Source organism: Poeciliopsis prolifica, unplaced genomic scaffold (assembly GCF_027474105.1).
Source record: "Poeciliopsis prolifica strain line A6 unplaced genomic scaffold, Auburn_PproV2 SCAFFOLD001, whole genome shotgun sequence".
Taxonomy (NCBI): Eukaryota; Metazoa; Chordata; class Actinopteri; order Cyprinodontiformes; family Poeciliidae; genus Poeciliopsis; species Poeciliopsis prolifica.
In genome coordinates, this window is record NW_026562376.1 from 8,461,068 (window position 1) to 8,480,629 (window position 19,562).

At 35.9% G+C, this 19,562-nt stretch overlaps 1 protein-coding gene across 3 annotated transcripts in view; it reads left to right on the forward strand.

Annotated features, from left to right (window-relative positions):
* Positions 1-19,562, forward strand: part of tln2b (talin 2b) — a 96,778-nt gene that overhangs the window by 28,256 nt on the left and 48,960 nt on the right. For all 3 annotated transcript variants that reach the window (XM_055028468.1, XM_055028475.1, XM_055028484.1), the window contains exons 2-9: positions 5,811-5,985; positions 6,073-6,170; positions 6,364-6,493; positions 7,075-7,230; positions 8,154-8,296; positions 17,368-17,495; positions 17,823-17,886; positions 18,058-18,162. In XM_055028468.1, coding sequence (XP_054884443.1) covers positions 5,850-5,985; positions 6,073-6,170; positions 6,364-6,493; positions 7,075-7,230; positions 8,154-8,296; positions 17,368-17,495; positions 17,823-17,886; positions 18,058-18,162 — 960 coding nt within the window. In that variant the 5' untranslated portion in view covers positions 5,811-5,849. The remainder of the gene's footprint in view (positions 1-5,810; positions 5,986-6,072; positions 6,171-6,363; positions 6,494-7,074; positions 7,231-8,153; positions 8,297-17,367; positions 17,496-17,822; positions 17,887-18,057; positions 18,163-19,562) is intronic.

Genomic DNA, 19,562 nt, shown 5'->3' on the forward strand with positions numbered 1-19,562 from the left:
CTTGCAACAAGGGCAAGATTGATAGATTCTGTCAGTTTCTCTACCTGGGAATTACATTACAATGGTGTGTGTCACCCAGGAGGACATCATGTAATCCTCATAGTGGGTCATAACAGGGAACTTTCTACATTTTAATTAACAAAAAATATGTGCAGAGAGATTTTCAGTCTTGATTCTAAGAAACATGATATGTTTTGTAAATACACACCCAAAAGCTGCTGGATTAAAACATATGTAATATTCATAGCCTGACTTACTAAGCAAATAATATTTGAATTAATAAAGCTAATTAAACTTATCTGGTGGAAGAAAGAGACATTAACAAAAACAAAAGTCAGAGTTACAATAATACTCCTTAAAGAGTATCATGCATAAACCTGCAAAGAATGGGTTGGATTTGAGCTCCATCTGGTCCATGTGGATCATGCTGCATGATTTTAAAAAATATGCTAGCAGTGCTGGACAAGAACAGTGGTCTGACACCGGCACTACACATAAAGTTTCTGACGACAGTCTGCCTTTGAAATTGTCATTTTAAGAATAATGGGAGATGAGCTCAGTGCAGGGATTTTTTTTTTTGTTGGAAATGCAAATACTACATATCTCATTGTAAATCATTTGGAATCATTTACATTTAAACCCTGCGGCTTCCTGGTTATGCCATCACTACATCATTTCCTTACCTCATAAAGCCAGCTTGCCTTTAAAAGTTCGCTGATGTGGGCTTGTAACTACCTCGCAGCACTACGTCATCATAATGTTTTGTTGCTTCTATTACTGGAACTACAATTACAAAACTTAAGAACTAAAGGACTTCTCTGTTGAACAGTTGACAGCACTTTTGCCTTTTAGGACTTTTGCCTGGGTTCAAACTCTTACATGTAGTATGCATGTTTCCTACATACAGTATATACACGGATTTTCTCTTAACATGACTGTTAAGCTTAAGAGTTTGTGTGCTTCCATGGATGTTTGTCTTGTGTGTCTCTGTTTCCTGAAATTTGAAGGTAAATAAAGAACTCTAATAAATCTGTCATTATATTATATATAACCTTTTCACAATAAACATACTGTCTGTCATTAAATAAGTGCAAAAAGAGCTTTCATAATATTGTGTCCTAATTTTATTGTCCACATTTAATGAATCCAAGCTGACCAAAGTACATCTTGCTGTTCCCTTGTGGTATAATGATTACTAGTATGACCTATTAAATACTTTGCCATGTGCTTGCCGTGTGGTAAATTAATTATGCCTCTTCCTCAGATGTATTTATAGAGACCAATCAAAGTCTTCTTCCTATCTAAATTTAGCACAAACCAGATCAAGTGGATCTGCAGAAAACAGACGTGAATTTGGATCATACAGTTATCGCTGAATGGATGGGCTGGTATTTTGCTGGAGTGTAAAATCAGGATGAAGACACACAGGCTGTGTGTGGTAGAATATTTTTTTTTTTATATATTTTCTCCTAGAAAGCTTTCTGTAGTGGCGCTGCTCTCATCAGTCTTGGAAACTGCTGATGTCAGATTTCATCTTGGCCTCTACTCATACTACAGTGCATGCTGTAAATTACACAATAAAAAGAGACCACCAGGCTTAAGAAAATATTGTTCTGTAATGTAATCATATAGCGCTGCTCCCTGCTGCTTTACTGACTATTACATTTGTGCGAGTTATTTTCAGGTGAATCACAGCTTGTTAAAATGTAGTAGTTGTCCTTTACAGTTGAGTAGCTTTGCTCACTGTAGAGCTGCTGTAATATCAACATATTATACCAGAGATGCTGTTTTTATATTTACAGTCATAACTCCTGTAAATAAAATAAGAGTTGCTTGCATTCACTGCTATATTATATTTTCAGGAATGTGTGAAAAGCATCTCAGTATAAATTGATGTATTAATGAGGAAAGCCTTGCTGGTTTTCAGGTTCTCTGAGTTTAGTATGCCGACTTAGTGGTCCTCTAGTGTAGGTCATGGAGGCTATGTCCTCTAATTAGTAACTAATTGCCCTAAGCTGACCTCATAATGCTAATAAGACAACAGAGCTTGGCTTTTCATTGATGTAAGTTCTCAGTCTGCCAGAACATGACAATCTGAAATGCTCTAAAAGAAGGGAACTGGACTTTTTTTTTCCTGTTTTGCCTGTCATTTATAAATAATTTCACATGAGAGGTGTAACAGCTTAAGGAAATGACAACAGTCCAGTTCCCTTCTCAAGGACTATACCGGAAGGTATCAATAGGGTCCTGGAGAGATCTTCTCGTGCATGTCAAGAACATGTGCCTTTTTTCTCTCATGTGCCTTTTGATGGCACATGAGAGTTCTTCAACTCTCTTCCGAACATTTTTATGATGGTTTATAAAGGCAGTAGCAGCATATATCAGTCCTGTCTCCTATGAAGCCTTGTCTCTCTGTCCTAATAACACTTCCACCAGTATATTAGTACTCTAAATAGCTTAATTTATTAAAACACTTTTGACACCACTGGTGCTATGTGCATAGGATTATTCCACTGCTCAAAGTGAAACAAAAAAATATATTTTGAGGCATCAGATATGCTTAGTAATATATTTAATAAGTAATATATCTACTGTGACTTTTGCAATTAAAGAGAGATTGGTAAGTGTAGATCGCTAAGCCTTAGAGAAGTGTTCCTACCTCCAAATTGCATTCTACCACTGGCTGGTAGAAGTCTCAGAGGAATTATGTTCTTCAGACTGGTGTTCATATGCTGACTGTGTTTGTCAAAGACACCTTGACATTGCACTTTTATTAAGGTGAAAGAATAATAATGAGGAAGAGGATTAAAAAGCACTAACAGCAACTCTTGAGTTTCGAACTGTATTTTAGAAAGTCTCAGCAATACTCATGAAAAACAGCTTCAGGGTTTAGATTTGATGAAAATGATGGTGGTATTTTCTTCCTAACAGCAAGGCCAAAATTGATGAAAAGATGCAGAAATCTAATGTATGTACAGGTCTGCATGTGTCAGTTGAGATGCTATGCAACCCTTTGTGCTGGAAAACCCTTTAAACTGGGTTGTTTTGCTAAAGAGTGGGCTGTAGTCCTTAACAAAACCATAAAAGACTTATATCCTGTTATGGCTAAGACTTGATGCCTCTCAGCAATGTATGATCATTTGCTAGGTATTGGAGTAATTGCCTTATTAGACCACACCAGGTTGCTTTGGATAGCATGGTTCCTTTTATGTATTGTATTATTAAAGAACTTCTGTTTTATTTAGTTATTTTTGATGTAATACGAACTCAAACGTTTAAGTATGACAAAAAAAAAACAAAAACAAAACAAACAAAAAAAACATTGGAATCTGTTAGGGGAAGAGAAAACCTATTAAAATTGTTAAACTGCATTCTGTGTACTAGGATCTATCGTAGTACATATGTGATACCGTGAGCAGAGGCATTGTGGTAGGATGACCAAGAAAGCAGCGGGGTAAAATTTGAGACTATTTGTAAGATTGAAAAAGATTGTTTATTTCCACAAAAGATGAGGTTTCACCAAATTTGAATCATTCAATTGAAGTTTAAATGTGTTGAAGATTGTGGAGACTACATGGTGGTCTTCTAACAGTGTGAAGGGGTTCTGACCAACTTGGAATATTTTTTTTTCCAAAGGGACCGTCTAGCCACCTCAGTTATCCTATGACAGACCACTGCAGTAAACACCACACGTAGTGATCATGGGATCTGTTCTGCCTGTTCTACACAGCCACTCATTAGAGCTGTTTCCTGTCCAGATGGCCCCTGCCCTGTCTGTTCTTCTTTGAGTTGTCCATGTTTCGACTTCTCTGCCTGCTATTCTTTGGTCATTCACATCTCCCGATATCTCATTATTTAACTCATGACTCTTTTCTTATGCATCAATAAAAGTCAGAAATAATCAAATTACTTTCTAAAAGCAGCATCTTGATGTTAAAAGTGTAATACGATATAATAATATAATTCCACAGAGAAACTCAAGAGAGCTGTTTCTTGCAAGAGAGCAGAACTAATGAAGTTGCTTGATAGAGTGTTTGCATGTGGATCCTGGAGCTTCTCACACTAATGTAAGATCAGGGATTATCATTATCCCCTTGGGATTTTTTTTGAGATTTCTACAATCTTCAAGGAGGGAAACAAGTTATACTGGAAAAAGTACTGTGACTTTTGTGTAAACCTAGAGTAATTTTAAATGGCTGTCATCAAAAGTGATGTTTGCTTTTCTGATTGAGGTGAACTTTTCAAAAACAAACCTATAGCAGTTTGTGTATTTAGCGTCGGATGGAGTAGCTATCAGACATTATGTGTATGTCTGTAAGGCCTACTCAGTTATCAGTTTTGGGTCCAGTAACTTCTCATCATTAAGAGACATCTGTACAATGACAGGATGATGAAAACTCTGTGGGGGTTTGCTGCCAGCTTGTTTGGATGGGAGTTCATGCAGTGCCATTACCTCCTCTCCTTTGTGTGCCTCTATCTCATTGAAACAGAGGAAGAGAGAAACCCTTAGCTATGACAGAGACCCATTGACAGCTCTATCATTACAAGAAAATGTACTTTTCAGACTTTCTTTGGTATGACTCGGAAGGGGGTTTGTGGATGAGAGAAGAATCTTGTTGGCAAAAGAAAAAAAATGTAGTTAAGCTTTAAACTGTGTTTGTGTGATTTGAACTTTTACCCTCACAAAGGAATTCATTTTTGTCCTCAAAGGACATTTTTTTCATTCTCAGTAACACAAGGAAATCAATGTGGTTAGTTCAAGAGATGCACTGATCAGCTTGGTGGATAATGTTTCCATATCCACCTTTTAAAACTCTTAACTTTTCAATATTAGATTTGACCAATCCTGGTTCCAAACTTAATTAATCATTTCTTTGTATGTTTGTCTCTTTGTGCTGTTGTTGTTGTTAGTCTTCCTGCTATGAGCGGCAATTTCTAATTCATGATAGGGCAAAGACAAATATACCTCTCGTGAAGTTGAGAAGAGAAGTTGATGTTAATCAGTTTAGCTGACAAAATGAGAATGAAGATGAAAGATTTTGGTACTTGAATATCTTAGTTATGCCTATACGGTCCATAAAATTGTGAGAATATGATTTGAGATCAATTTAAAACAATATAAGACAATGTCTATAGGTGGTCCATATATCTCTGTGATCTATATTTCTGTGTGGAAGGCAAGGTCAAGGACATGAACTAGAAAAAAAAAGCCTTCTCTGTAACTGAGCAAGGATACCAGAATACCTGAATTGATTTCAGCCTAATGGCAGTTGGATAAAACACAACCAGATTTGCCTCACCGTGAAGTCTTTTGGAGCTCTGCACAAACCAGGAAAACACCAGCTAAAAGTGAAGCAGCTAAATTTATTTCAAACCTTCTGTTTTTCTGGCGGATTATGCGGATTTGCATGTTTTATCCATTATTCTGCTCAAGCTGCATTTTTTTTTTTATTTGTTCAGGTAATTTTACATACTCAGTTAAATCTACATATAAGCAGAAAATCTTCATCCTCTTTACTCTGCAAACATATAACGAATGATGATCTGCTGCTGCATCTTTACTGCAGGTACATGTTCAGTTTGATAAGTAAAAATCTCCCAAAGGAGATAATTGTGATCATTTGCTCTGTGCTTTGCGATGGTGTATTTTGCCTCTGAGACCTTTCTTTCACACTTTTAAGTCTGATTGCTTCAACAGTCAACAGTTTCATAATGCCCCGAGAAATAACCAGTTATTTTGAACATCAGCCTGTGAAAAAGACTTTACACACTAAATCTCACATCATACTTTCTGCCTCTGTCTTTTCCAGGTGTGTAGGCTGGTGAGGCCATTACACTAACCCACCAAGATGGTGGCCTTGTCATTAAAGATTTGTGTGCGGCAGTGCAATGTGGTAAAAACGATGCAGTTTGAACCCTCCACCCCTGTGTATGATGCCTGCAGGATAATCAGAGAGAGAGTTCCAGAAGCCCAGTCCGGACAAGGTTAGACGATGCCTTGTGCATCTAATTTTCATGATGGAAAACTATTGCCACCAACATTTGCATGCTCCCTGTCTCTCTGTGTCCCAGCCTCCGATTATGGCCTGTTCCTGTCTGACGATGATCCCAGGAAAGGAATCTGGCTTGAGTCTGGGAGAACCCTGGATTACTACATGCTGCGAAACGGAGTAAGATTAAATCATATAGTCCAGGGTGGAGATCTGTCAGTGTCACTTCACATTTCTTGAAGTGATTTGTATTTTTCCAGTAGGAGCTGAAATATTTATGCTTTTCCACTTGCTAGAATCAAATACACTTTACAGTTGGGAGGGATTAACAGAGCTCTAGATGTCATCCCACGTTCCCTCCTGTTTTTCTCAGGATGTCTTGGAGTATAAGAAGAAACAAAGGCCGCAAAAGATCAAAATGCTGGATGGCGCCATTAAAACCATCATGGTTGATGATTCAAAAACAGTCGGCGAGCTACTTGTCACAATATGCAGTAGAATAGGTGAGTGCATTTATTATGAGTTTTGTAAACTTAATATATCATACAAAATTCCAACTACTGGTGCCTTACTTTATCTTGCCACTTATTCTTGAGGAGCAGCATTTGTTAATTATGTAAAGCAATTTTGTTTCTATGTTAAATCCAAATTAGGTTTTGTTTAGAGTACAGTAGACGTGACTTATCAAGCTCAAACAAGCTTGTCTTTAACAAATAGTTAAGTGGTCCCCTGAATGTTCAAACCTTGACATGTTCCATAACAGAGGATTTTCCCCTAAGCTCTATATGTCATGTCTAATAGGCTACTTCAGAGCCTAATTGGGTGGGGAAGAGAAGGATGTATATCTGGCAGAAAGCTTTATTGGAAAATGTTTGTTGAGATGAGGGCTTTCTGCTTGGTTTCTTCTCTGCCTTTCATTGTGTTTTATTTTGCTGGCTAATGACCAGCTTTCCTTCACTTTCCGCAGCAAAATGAGGAAGGGCGTAATAAGAGAGTGAAGTTGACCTATGAGGGTTTTACTCTATCAATTTAGTAATTTTTTGTAAATGTAGTGTTGTATGAGAGCGTTTGCTTAATTTTACAGGAATTACAAACTATGAGGAATATTCGCTGATACAGGAAGTTCCAGAAGAGAAGAAGGAAGAGAGTACAGGAACACTGAAGAAAGACAGGACTCTACTACTACGAGATGAAAGAAAAATGGAAAAACTAAAAGCCAAACTCCACACAGATGATGACTGTAAGTTACAGACAGTGGTAGCATTTTATATGGCCCATATGACTCATTGCCCAGGGTGGTATGGATTCCGGGGTGACAGACATTCAAAAAGTAAAAAAGTCATCTGTTATTTGTTCCCCAAATTGAGTTTTGTGTTGCTTATTTACATATCTAGTTGATTGTGAGTAGGCATTATTTTGTGCTACATGCGGTTGGTAAATATAACTGTCATTGCTGGCTAATGGTGTTTTAATATTCCTGTGCCTGTTTAAGTTCTGATTCACAACTTTCTACTTTACTTTAAATCAATGTAATCTGGGTTTCACATAGTCAGTTCAAAACCTAAGGTTATAAGGCCAATCTAGCTTCTAATGGATGACAACACAGTGCACAAAGAATCTTCAAGATATTTTGATATGTGGTAGAGAGCTGGGATTATTCTAAGCTCGGTTGTTTTATTCTAAACAAACGAGGACTGCCCTTTTTCTTTTGAGTTTCACAATTAAAATAAAGGTTTACTAACTCTCAAACTGCTTTAATTCACGATTCACATGTTCAGTGTATAGATATGCAGTTTATGTTTGTTTAGTTTTACTGTTTTAATTTTACAAGTGCTCCCCTGAATGTTCAAACCTTGGTATGGTTTGAAATTCAGTAAAAACTCAAACTGTAAAATAGTCCTTTAATTTAGCACTGATAAGTCTCTCAAAAACAGATGCCTGCTTTAGCGTTGCTAGACATTACCCATTGGCAGTATTTGCAGTAATAATTAAAAATAAAAAATAAATTAAAAATTTTTTAATTGTATCATTATCATATTCTCATGTTTATACTTTAACAATTGAATAGTTAAAATCATCCAGAAGTGAAGTTATTTGTAAATTAATTTATTTTTCTTTCGCTTATTTGCATCTAGTAACAAACTGTATGTTTTGATTGGACAGTGAACTGGCTGGATCACAGCAGGACGTTCAGAGAGCAGGGAGTGGAAGAAAGTGAAACCTTGCTGCTCAGGCGCAAATTCTTCTATTCCGACCAGAACGTGGACTCACGGGACCCGGTCCAGCTAAACCTGCTCTACGTTCAGGTAAACTCCATAAGCCTGCATCAATCTATTTTTGACAATTAATAATCAATTTAAATAAAGTTTTGTTGTTTTTTTTCATCAATAATATTTAACTCAAACATTTTGAAAAGACATCCCATGTTCTTTTTTCAGGCACTACATATTTAAAAATAAACAATTCAAGGAATTGTTTCCTTATATCACACTGACCTTAGTATTTAAATCAGGTTGCATCTACATTACTTCTTAATTAGAAAGTGTGAAATTTCATTTGCCAATTTTGTGTTTTAAATAACTGCAAAAGCAACAGAATTGAGACTTTTAATTTTGTCATTTAAAAATATTGGGAAAGGTTGCCACCACCTGAGTTAAAAAATGTATGCTTTTTTTTTCTTTTTTCTTTTTTTTTTTGTTTTTGTTTGACCTTGACTGGCATCAAAGTCCAATACAGCTGCCATGAATGATATTTTTTCTCCAAAACAAGTCTTAGCACTTTTTGCAATTTGTATCTTCATTAAATCTTTGTTTTATGATTGGGTTAGGTTTCTTATCATTCCCCAACCAATGTCTGACTTCAGAGGTAATTAGAACACCTATTAAAAAGCTGATTTGTCCATTTTTACCAAACCAATAACAAAGGTTCAGCTGAAGGCATCTCAAGTCATAAGATACTTTTACGAACGTAACCTATTCTGTTTTTCATTTATTCTGCATAATAGAGATTTGGATTCTTTGATTACAGAATACCCCACAGCTGTTGCTATTTAAGATCAGTCTAAATAAATTACAGTTTTCAGCATAACTGTTATGGAGTTTTAAAAAACACAAAAAAACACATTTGTGCTTGGGGCTTATTGAACTGAAATGTTCCAGAGAATGATTCCCATTAATACAACCTTTGGATTAATCAGCTCCCTACTTTACACTTGCATTTGTATCTGCAGTGGTTAGCAAGCCTGAATCTGCTGAAAACATGCCTTGAATTAAGATTGTGCCTACAAGATGGTAGATTACCCACATATTCATGGTCTTTCAGCAGATAAGGGAAATGCTGCAGTTTGAGAAGAAATCTAACAGATTAGATTGCCGAGTTTGCCTTTTACTTGTGTTGTTGTGAGCTTTTAGCATAGACACTGTACAATCTTCTTAAATGTTATGATTGGAACAATTTATTTACATTATAAACTATCATCTGATCACATGCTTTTTATAAGAGAGGGAAAGAGTGGAGTCTGGTGGCCCACAGCGCCGTGTGACATTGGAGTCGGAAAAGTAATCATGAACGTTGGGCTAAAAAAAGAGGGATTTGGTATGAGAAATCTGTTTGATTTTAATTTCTTTTTTTTTTTTTTTGGATTTCCAGAAATTGTTGGTGTTTGTATATATAATAAACCAAATTATATTGGGAGTTCAAAAAGTTGTACAAGACATTGAGGAATGTATTGGCTTCAGATTTGTTTAAATTTGGAATAGTTTGTTGGAGAGTTTGTTGAAACATTAGGCATTTTATCAAGGTCCGTGTCCTAAAATTGGTTCGGTTTGATTTGGTTGGGACAAGATTTTCTTTTTTCACAGTGTATTTGCAAAACAAATTAAATGTTTACCTGCATTGGAAAACATTAGTGTTAGATTACTAAAGGGTATTTTATTTGATTGATGAGAAAAACAGAACAATCTGTTCATCGCTTGATCTTTTACCCTCTGCTTGTGAAAGATTGGACTGTGGAAGGTAAAAGTTCCTGGAGTGAAACAAAGAGATTCCTATCCTCAGTAACCCTATTTAGTTCATAGTGTTCTCAGGCCAGAAGGGTCATATGGTTCTGGGTCATGATCTATATCTCATGAATAAGGAGTAGAATAAGCTCTATCCTTTGTTGAGATGCTAACGTCGGCAGAACTGACTTTAATCTAATTACTAATATGCACTGATTGTGGATCTACCAAGTTATTAGTTTTTGGTGTTTTTATCAATTTGTTTTAAGGTCGAAACTGTAAGTTTCAGAAAGCTAAAGAGCTTCATGAGCACAATTCAAGGAGACATTTTTTTATTTTGTATAGATTTTGACTGAGATTTGATTTAAGAAAGTATTTTGGCTACTTTCAAGTTTAAATATTTAGGTCTAAGAAGGCAGATTTAAATTATAACATAAAAGGTTTATATTGTTCATCGTTTTTCATTCTGTACATTGTTATAACATAGATACTGTGTTAAAGCATGCCATGTGCAAAGAGTGCCTTAAAGCTTTTCTGATAGAAAGATATCCCCAAAACTCTCTCCAGCATGAAATATGTATGGATACAGCTCGAAGGTTGTCTGTGGTATTGACACAACTCTGCAACTCTTTTAGTGTGATCTGATATAACAGAAGACTTCCTCATACAAAACATTTCTGAAAGAAATACTTAGACATTGCTGACCTCTATGTCAACAGATATAGCTGATTCACTTGACCCTACCAGGACAGAACTTTCTGACGACCAGACCTTTTCTTTTACTGCTGGAAGAGCATTTCTTAGTTTGGACCTGGTGTGGCCATTGGATGGTTCTAGTAGAGGAGCAAGTAGAATCTCCTATTGTGAATCCAAATGTGCTGTTCACACAAGCTTAATTTGTAAAATTTTAAACAAGTGCATATTCTAACTTTGTGAAAAGTTACTCCCTAATAACCGATCCGGTGCCGTTTTGTGAAAATACATTATTTAGCCATCTTTCAGCCACACTAATCAGTCTGAAGAAAAGTTTTCTCACACTTCTCCATCTGCTGTGAGATACTTTGAGAGTTTTCTTGCTTGCCAGCGGGTTTGAACTCACCACACAGCATCTCAATGAGATGAAGAGATGAGCTTTGACTCCAATTTCTTAATTCCCAGCCAGTTCTTGTGAATTTACTGGTATGTTTAGGGTAATTGTCATGTCACAGGAGCCAGTTCTGTTGTTTTTGCTTTAAATATTTTGCGTACAGTTTCACATTTTCCTCAAGTTCCCTCTTACACATGATAGAATTCATGATGAATTCTGTGATGATGAGCTGGGCCAACTTCTTTTAGTATCTTGTGGAATACTTTCTAAGGAGATTTTCTTGGACATTCCGACCTGGACATGTGTGAATTTGTTTTAAATTTCCTCATTGTATACTATTTTCTGCCGAGTAAACTGACAGATTTCAAATTATTTTGAAACTTCTTTATATTCTCTATCTAGAATCTTTTTGTCTGGAGGTTGATAACAGTTCCAGAGTTTTTGTTCTAACAGTGAAGAGAACTAAAAGTTTGAGTTCCAAATACAACAACTATTCTAATTCGGTATTGGTTAAATTTATATTGGATATGCATTTGTCCAAATATGTTAGGCCATACATACCCACTCTCATAGGATGCCTTAGCTTTTTTCTAACTGTACAATTTTGGGTTTATTTTGTTCCCCAACCTGCAAGAATCAACCGAAGACACAAATTACTTTTCTGCAGAAAAGGGGAGAAGAGCTCGACACGGTGAGAACCGCTGCCAAATGCTGTCTGAGGTCAACTCCGTAGGTTCTCAGTCCCCAACTGCCTTTTATTATTATGTGAATACACAAAGAGGTTGGCTTTCTCACTCAGACATGCAAACAATTGACCAATACACTATCCTACAGGATGTTCTGGAAGTCTTCCATTGATGTCCCATTGTCGGGACACAATGATGACCACTCTCAGGATATAGACAAAGATTATTGTGGCTCGTTAACACAGAAATGTGTGAGACATTTCCAACCTTTAAGAGAACACTCTAAAAGACAGTTGAGAATATACAATAAAAGAAAGGGAAAGAAAACAACACAGAGAATAATATGAAAACATAACCATTCAAATAAAAGTAAATGATCTAAGATAATAATTTTCCTAACACAATGTGTACTATATAATCTTCAATTCAGTCCTTGTTTTCCCTTTCTGCTTCTCTTACTTGCTGTTTCCATCCTTTCCAGTTTGCCTATCTCCACTCCCTCTCTGTTTCGCACTTATTCTGACACACTTCCACACATCCCCACCCTTTCATGCTGGCACACATTACGGCACTATGTGCGCATCATGGTCTCCTCGCAGCATACTCATATTTCCTTTCACAACAACAGCTCCACCCCCTGCCCTCCCATGCTCTTTCCCATCTATCTTTCCGTTGTTCTGTCTCTCACACACAGTTGGATTGTTGCACAGATCATAGAGACTATTCACATGGCTGTAGTACTAATTTGTCACTGTGTTAAAAGAGCCAAATAGAACCAGAGGAGAGAAACTCTTTTTTAAAAAAATTTGAGTATTTGAATGTGTTTACTGACTTTTACATTTTTTTATTTATTATTTCTTTTTCAGAATTCCAATGTCTTAGAAATTCATTCAGAGTTTTGATTGTCTGATCTCTGGTTTACATGAATCTTTGACTTGTCAGTAGGCTGCCAAATTTAAAAAGCCGATCTAAAAACTTTGTTCAAGGCATTTTTTCAAGGCTTTATGCCAAAATAATTTCTCTATTTTTCTTAAGCAAATAGAAATGATTACAGTGTTGACCTATTAAATTAGATCGCCAGTTAATATGGTTAGCTTGTTTAGCTTCATTAACTGTAACGTCCATGTATTCCTCTGAGAAAGTTGATCAGATTCATCCATGTCCAGCATGTTGCATGGCAAACAGTAAGTGACAAATGAGTACCTGAAGTGACTGTTCCTTTCTCATCCTTCCTCTTATCTTCTTAAAGTCATATAAAAATTACATATTAGACACTTGTGGATTGGTCAGTTGGTCAATATGACTCATGTTGGAGTAGGTGGTGTGAGAATTGATGCTGGATGTTTTTGTCTGAAAGGAGCAAAAACAACATGAGCTGTTTTTATAAGTTTTTGATGCTCTTCCCTCTCTTCATAATATTTAATATAAGTACTTTTTGATTTGAGAAGATTACGGTCATTGGGGCTGTGTTTCATCTGTTTACCTACTTGACACTGACACAACCTATTTCTTTCTGGTACGTACAAGGTTAAAATACAAGGTTAATATAAATATGTAACTAATTACTATTTGGTTAAAGGTCTCTTCTCAAGTTACACTTCAGCAATACATATTTTACAGCCATCAATAAGGTTCTGGCAGAATTCTGTCTGGGTTTTCAATAACTTTTATCAGCATTCGTCTGACATGAACCCAGTTTCTAGCCATAGTATGATGATGCCACCACCATCTGACAATTGCTACAATCTTTCATAGTTCAAAAAATGATATTGACTCCTCAAAACACTCTTTGTGTTATTTTTGCCAAGAAGCCAAACATTTGTCAATATTTATGATGCAATTGACCTAACAGTTGAAACAGTTTTGAGAGAGTTTCTGTATTCAGGTTTTGGTACAAAACAACAATTCTGAGAAACATTAAAATTACTTATAGAGACAAGCTAAAATAGTCAGCAAAGTGTTACAGATAAAATTAAAATCCATCTTCTGTAAAAGAGGTATCAATTAAACCTTTTCCTCCATATGTTTACATCATCTCAAAAATATTCCATTGCTTTTGAATATTAGCAGAATACTGTTGGCTCATATGCACATTTCGTTGTGCTTATGCAATATCATATTTAGCAACACAGATGAAGTCATGCCATCTATTCACTAGGGGGCTGAGACTGCATAGCTCTACATTACTGGAATACGTTGAGTTCTGAAAATTGTAATGAAAGCAAATCTGCAGCCAGTAAATAATGCTGTGGCATGTATTCTTTAAAGGTGTGACAGAGAAGCCTGCAGGGATAACGTCAACTACAGATCTCGAGAAGCATTAGACACTAATTGCATACATTTATTATTCCACCAATCTTCTTGCTTTCAAAGATAAGAGGTGTTAAAGCAGCACAAGTATTTATTTTTTTTTTTTTTATAAAAAATGTTTTTAACATTATTTCACCATGTTGGACGGAGAAGTCTCTGGAGAAGTAAAATGTGTTTTGGAAATATGTAGGGGGCACACTCTGGAACAGTCACTTTTGCAAGTCTTTATGATGTTAAATGTTTCACTCACAATTTGAAGCTCCTCTTCTGATATTCAAATATCTACTTGATCATAATCTTGCAGTTTCATAGTTTTAAATCCGACTTAAATCAATATTTTGCTTCTTGTAGACTCCCATCATTTTTTAAATTTCAAGATCAGAGAAAACCTTTGTACTCAATGTTTTCCAGTAAACTGACATCTAAACCAATTGATTGGGTTTCCTTACCAAATATGATATGACCAGCTGGCTTTAATTCTAAAATACATGTGGAGGGATGTATGCAGTTCAGTCTGAATGTGACTGAGTTGGTTTAGCAATAACTTGATTAATTTGAACTGAATTTTGACCAAAGAGGTCTCAACCTCATTGAAAGTGTCCCGGGATGATGTGTATCGTGATTCAGTGGAATATAAATAAAATTGAAATGATCTGCATTATAATGAATTGAACTGTCCAGAAATCAAGATAGATAAATGTTCCTGTTTTCTCATTTTTATTTTTTAGCAGAACAGTCTTCAATGTAACAATATCATCCACAGATCTGTAATCTAACAAAGTTCAATTATTCAACAAATTTTTACCATTTTCTAAGCATATCTGATTTTTTGAAAACTGACTATTTTGGCAAAGCAAGAGAAGACAATGGGGTGAACATATTACTAATAAAGCCATCAACCGTCATGTGATTCATTTGACATATTCTTCTCTTTGCCATCATTTATTTTTGTCAAAGTATTTCAGTATTTGCTCTGCTTGGTCGTGGTGTGCTTATTGACCTCAATGCTGGCAGACTGTGTGTGTCACGGATCTTGATGTCTATACTTCACTTCACTCTTAATCCTGTAACTTGGTGAAAATGCTCTAAGAGTCTGTCCTTACTGCCTTGCCTTATCATAGCAATCCTTCGTATTCAGATTGGCTAATTTTAAAGCCTCAAAATTCTTTTGAGTGCAATAAACATTGGTTGCAGCTTTCAGCTGTTTGCATTAATATTTGCACAGGTATTCATTGTGACTATATACGTTCTGACACATCTCAGCAAGTATTTTTATCACCTGCTGTACAACACAACCTACATCTACTGAGCCTGCTCTGCGGCTATTTTCACTCCTCCAACCTCAATAACTAATCAAGACAAGTTTATTTTTTTAGCTCTTAATCAGCATACTAAATGAACACATATCACATAAGTTTAAATGATAGTTTAAACTTATGTTAAAAATAAAAATCTGAAATGTGTGATGTGTATTTGCATTCAGCTCCCCTGAGTCAAAATGTAGCCCTTTTTATTGCAGTTTCATCTGTGAATGCTGTGGGGTGTACCTCCACCAGCTTTGCACATCTAGAGACTGACAATTTTTGCCTGTTACTTTTGAAAAAAATAGGTTAATCTCAGCCTGATTGGATAGAAAGGATTTGTCAAAATAGGTTTTGTTTTTTTCTTCATTCCTACAGATTCTCAACTGGTTTTATATCTGAATTTAGACTTGGCCAGTCTAACACAGGAGCTTTGTTCTGACATAAATATAGAATACTACGCCTGTAGCTGCATGTTTAGGGTCTTTGTCCAAATGGGAGTTTAACCTAGCAACAACCAGCCCCAAATTTGTGGTGTTCATTACTAATTTAGTGATGTCATAGTCAATGGCAGTAAATTTATCATTTGTAGTTATGAAAATAAAAACTGTTTATATGCTTTCATTTAACTTAATATCATAACATAAAATATTTTTAGAATACATAAAAATGTGGGGAAGTACAAATACAAAATAAGTAAAAAAAAAAAGCAAAAATTTGAGATGTATGAATACATTTTAGAAGCTTATACAGGATGCTTTGGGGTTTTTTTCTCTTCACATATTTTCCCAATTGTTTTTTTTTTTGTTTTGTTTTGTTTTATTTGCTAAATAATTTTCAAAGCACTTTGTCTGTACTCTGTGTCTGCAAGTCATACTTGCTGCAAAATGAGTGTCTCCTGTTATTCCAAGCATCTTAATTTGTGTAACCCCTTCTAGTGATCAGTGCATATCAGTGTGAAAGGCATGTGTGAGGACTAATTTTAGCACATCTTATGTTTGCTAAGAGCTTATGTGCTCCGCAGTGAATTGCACTTGGCGAAGGACATGATTGTGAGGAGAGGACATTGTTGTCCTCATTACAGCAGTAAGCTGCTGCTTAGGCTTTTATTGATGTAACAGGACGTAAGAATGAGCTGAATCCACGCTGTGCACTGATATGCCAATGCTAAAAGCATGGGTAGAGTCTCTCTTACTGTCAGCATGGCCTCTCAGCTCTTGAGGCCATTAAATTTGCAGCAGTGAACAAGAAAGGGAGAGTGAAGGAGAGCCAACTGCCCCCTGGAGAAACCAACGCACAGGGAAAGCATTTGAAACATATCAACAAAGGCTTTTCTCTCCCCATCAAATTTAGAAGATATTGTAAAGAATGTGGCTTTGAGACATGCTTCCTTCGCTAGCCAGGAAGAAAATTTCTTAATTCATTAATTTTCTTTGGAAATTAATCGGGATCCGACTGTTCTACAGAAAGACAATTTAAACACCCTGTACATTTCTCATCATAATGTAAGTGCAAATACAATTTTCCACAGGTTGTGGTCTGATTTTACATGGTACACCAACACGAAGTATTGCATAATTGTGAAGTGGATGGAATATGATGCATCACTTGAAACATATGTCACAGATTTAAAAAATCAGCAAAGTGTGGTGTGCATTTTCTGTTCAGCATCCCTCTTGGAGCTAGTGTTCTCCACAACTTCTCAATAAAGTACAAGTCTAAGTCTAAAGAAGCAGCCAAGGGCCTCTTGACTGCTTCGTTAACTAATTCTCTCTTTGCCCTAGCTGTGGAAAGTGATAGATACAGGTGGAGAATCTCACAATTACATAATTTTCAGACCAGGTTGCCTCTAAATCACTCATAGAGGTGCTTCTTTGAGAGCTCTGTTGAATGAATTTAGGATGGTTCTGATGCTTTTTTTAGTATTTTTTTTTTTTTATGAGACGTGTGTCTCATCTAGTCCTTCTCTGCTCTCTGTCCTTTTGTCTCCTCCAGGCCAGGGATGATATATTGAATGGATCCCACCCTGTTTCCTTTGATAAAGCCTGTGAGTTTGCAGGGATCCAGGCTCAGATCCAGTTTGGACCCCACGTGGAGCACAAACACAAGCCTGGATTCCTGGAGTAAGATTTTCTCATTAAAAAGATTAGTTCAAGCCACCATTCAGGAAAAGAAAAAGAAAGAAAACAATGTTAGTGTTTTTTGTTTTTGTTTTGTTTTTTTTGTTATGTTCCGCTCAGAGCCCTATGGTAGTTATCGTCTCCTTCAGTACACACTCTTACCGCAGGAATTTCCTGCAGTGGAAAGCTCAGGGCTGATGTCAGCTCTTACAACTGTTTTCTGAAACATAGATACAAAGAATGACCTCATATTTGGAGGTATGTTAATAGAGAAGGAACTCGCTGCATGCTAAGTGAGTAACTATGCAAAAATTAAATTTGTCTTTCCAGCCTGAAAGAGTTTCTGCCTAAAGAGTACATCAAGCAACGAGGGTCTGAGAAGAAAATATTCCAAGTATGTGTTGAGTATCATAAGTGTTGCATTTCTGAAATATATTGTCTTCATAACTCCTCAGAAATTCCAGCTATTTTTTTCAATCAAAAAACTACTCACATAAAAAGTAGACCACAGCATTTAAAAGCTGTTAACATGTTTTGGAATGTTGTAATTGCTGTTTTCTTCCAGGAACATAAAAATTGTGGAGAAATGTCAGAAATCGAGGGGAAAGTGAAATATGTGAAGCTTGCCAGGTCTCTGCCAACATATGGAGTGTCCTTCTTCCTCGTCAAGGTAACAGATAAAATATTGTGGAACCAATCCATGAAAGTTTTAAATGTATATAAAAAAATTACTTTCTCTCACACTTTGCATTTTTCAAGTTATTTGAAAAATGCAAAGTATTTATATTTATATAAATATAGTATTTATATTTATTACTGTTTTTAATCATTACTATGATTACTATGACATTTATTAATGTAGATGCTGAAAATGTCTTGGAAAAGTATTCTACAACTTCTCAATTGCCACATTTTTTCATGTTAAAATCAGAAATATTATTAGATTTTTCTCTGTTGAGATTTCCTGTGAAGACCAAGAAAGAGAAATTTATAACTCGAGAGGAAACATCTAATTACTAATCAAGCGCTTCCACATTTTGCCTCTTGAAGAAGAATGACAAAAAAAAGTTACTGTCCATAAGATTTCCTATTTGCTGGTTGGATTTAGCTAATGTAGCTTTTTGACCTTTGGATTTTCCGAAGGAAGGAAAGGGAATCTAGTCATAGGTAAAAAGGAGACAGAAGGAGGTAAACACAGGGCAATCCTGTAAACAAAGGCACAATTATGTGTTGCAATTGTCCGATCAAAGTCCAGCCTAAATTTGTGGCAAGAACTAAAAGTTGATGTTCACAGGCATGTGTCAATTCAAAATGACTAAGCTGAAGCTCTTTTACAAACTACGGGCAAAGTGTTCAATCTCTAGAGATGCAAAAATATACCGCAAAATATATTTATTATATTTGATATATTATGTAAGGAGGACAAAAAGGAAAAAAGAACATTTGATTCCTTCCACTTCACAACTATGCACTGCTTTGTGGTGCTCAACCACACATTAGGTTGAATAGTTTTACAAGGTATTTTGGGGTTTTCTTTTTTCCACAGTTTTTTTTTTTTTTTGTTTGTTTGATTGTTTTGTTTTGTTTTTGGCAATGGGTTTTTGTCATGCATTCTGTTTGTGTCTCAGGTGTTTACTTTGAATTAGATTCAGTTTAATCCAGACCAAATATATACAGTAGATAACACCAGAGTTTTCATGTTATTGTAATTGACCAGTGCCAGTTAAACGTAGGCATGTAATGTCACTGTTGCAGCAACTGTCCGCTGTGATTATGAAGCATTAGATACTCACTGTGATAGCCTGTGTGCTTAAACAGGTATGGAGGCAAGCTGGTAGCACATACAGTCCTATTATCGCCACAAATAGAAGGCTTACAGGCCTTCTATTTGTGATAATAGCTGTTCTGTTCTGCTAGTACAGAAGTGGAATGGAAACACAGCAAAAGAACAGGATAAGGTTTGCAAGCAAGCGAGTGTTTTTGTCACTTATTTGTGAAATAAAGGCGGCAAAACCAGAAGGAGCGTAGTTCTGATGGATAATAAATTACACTTTTGGCTTGATGGTTAAG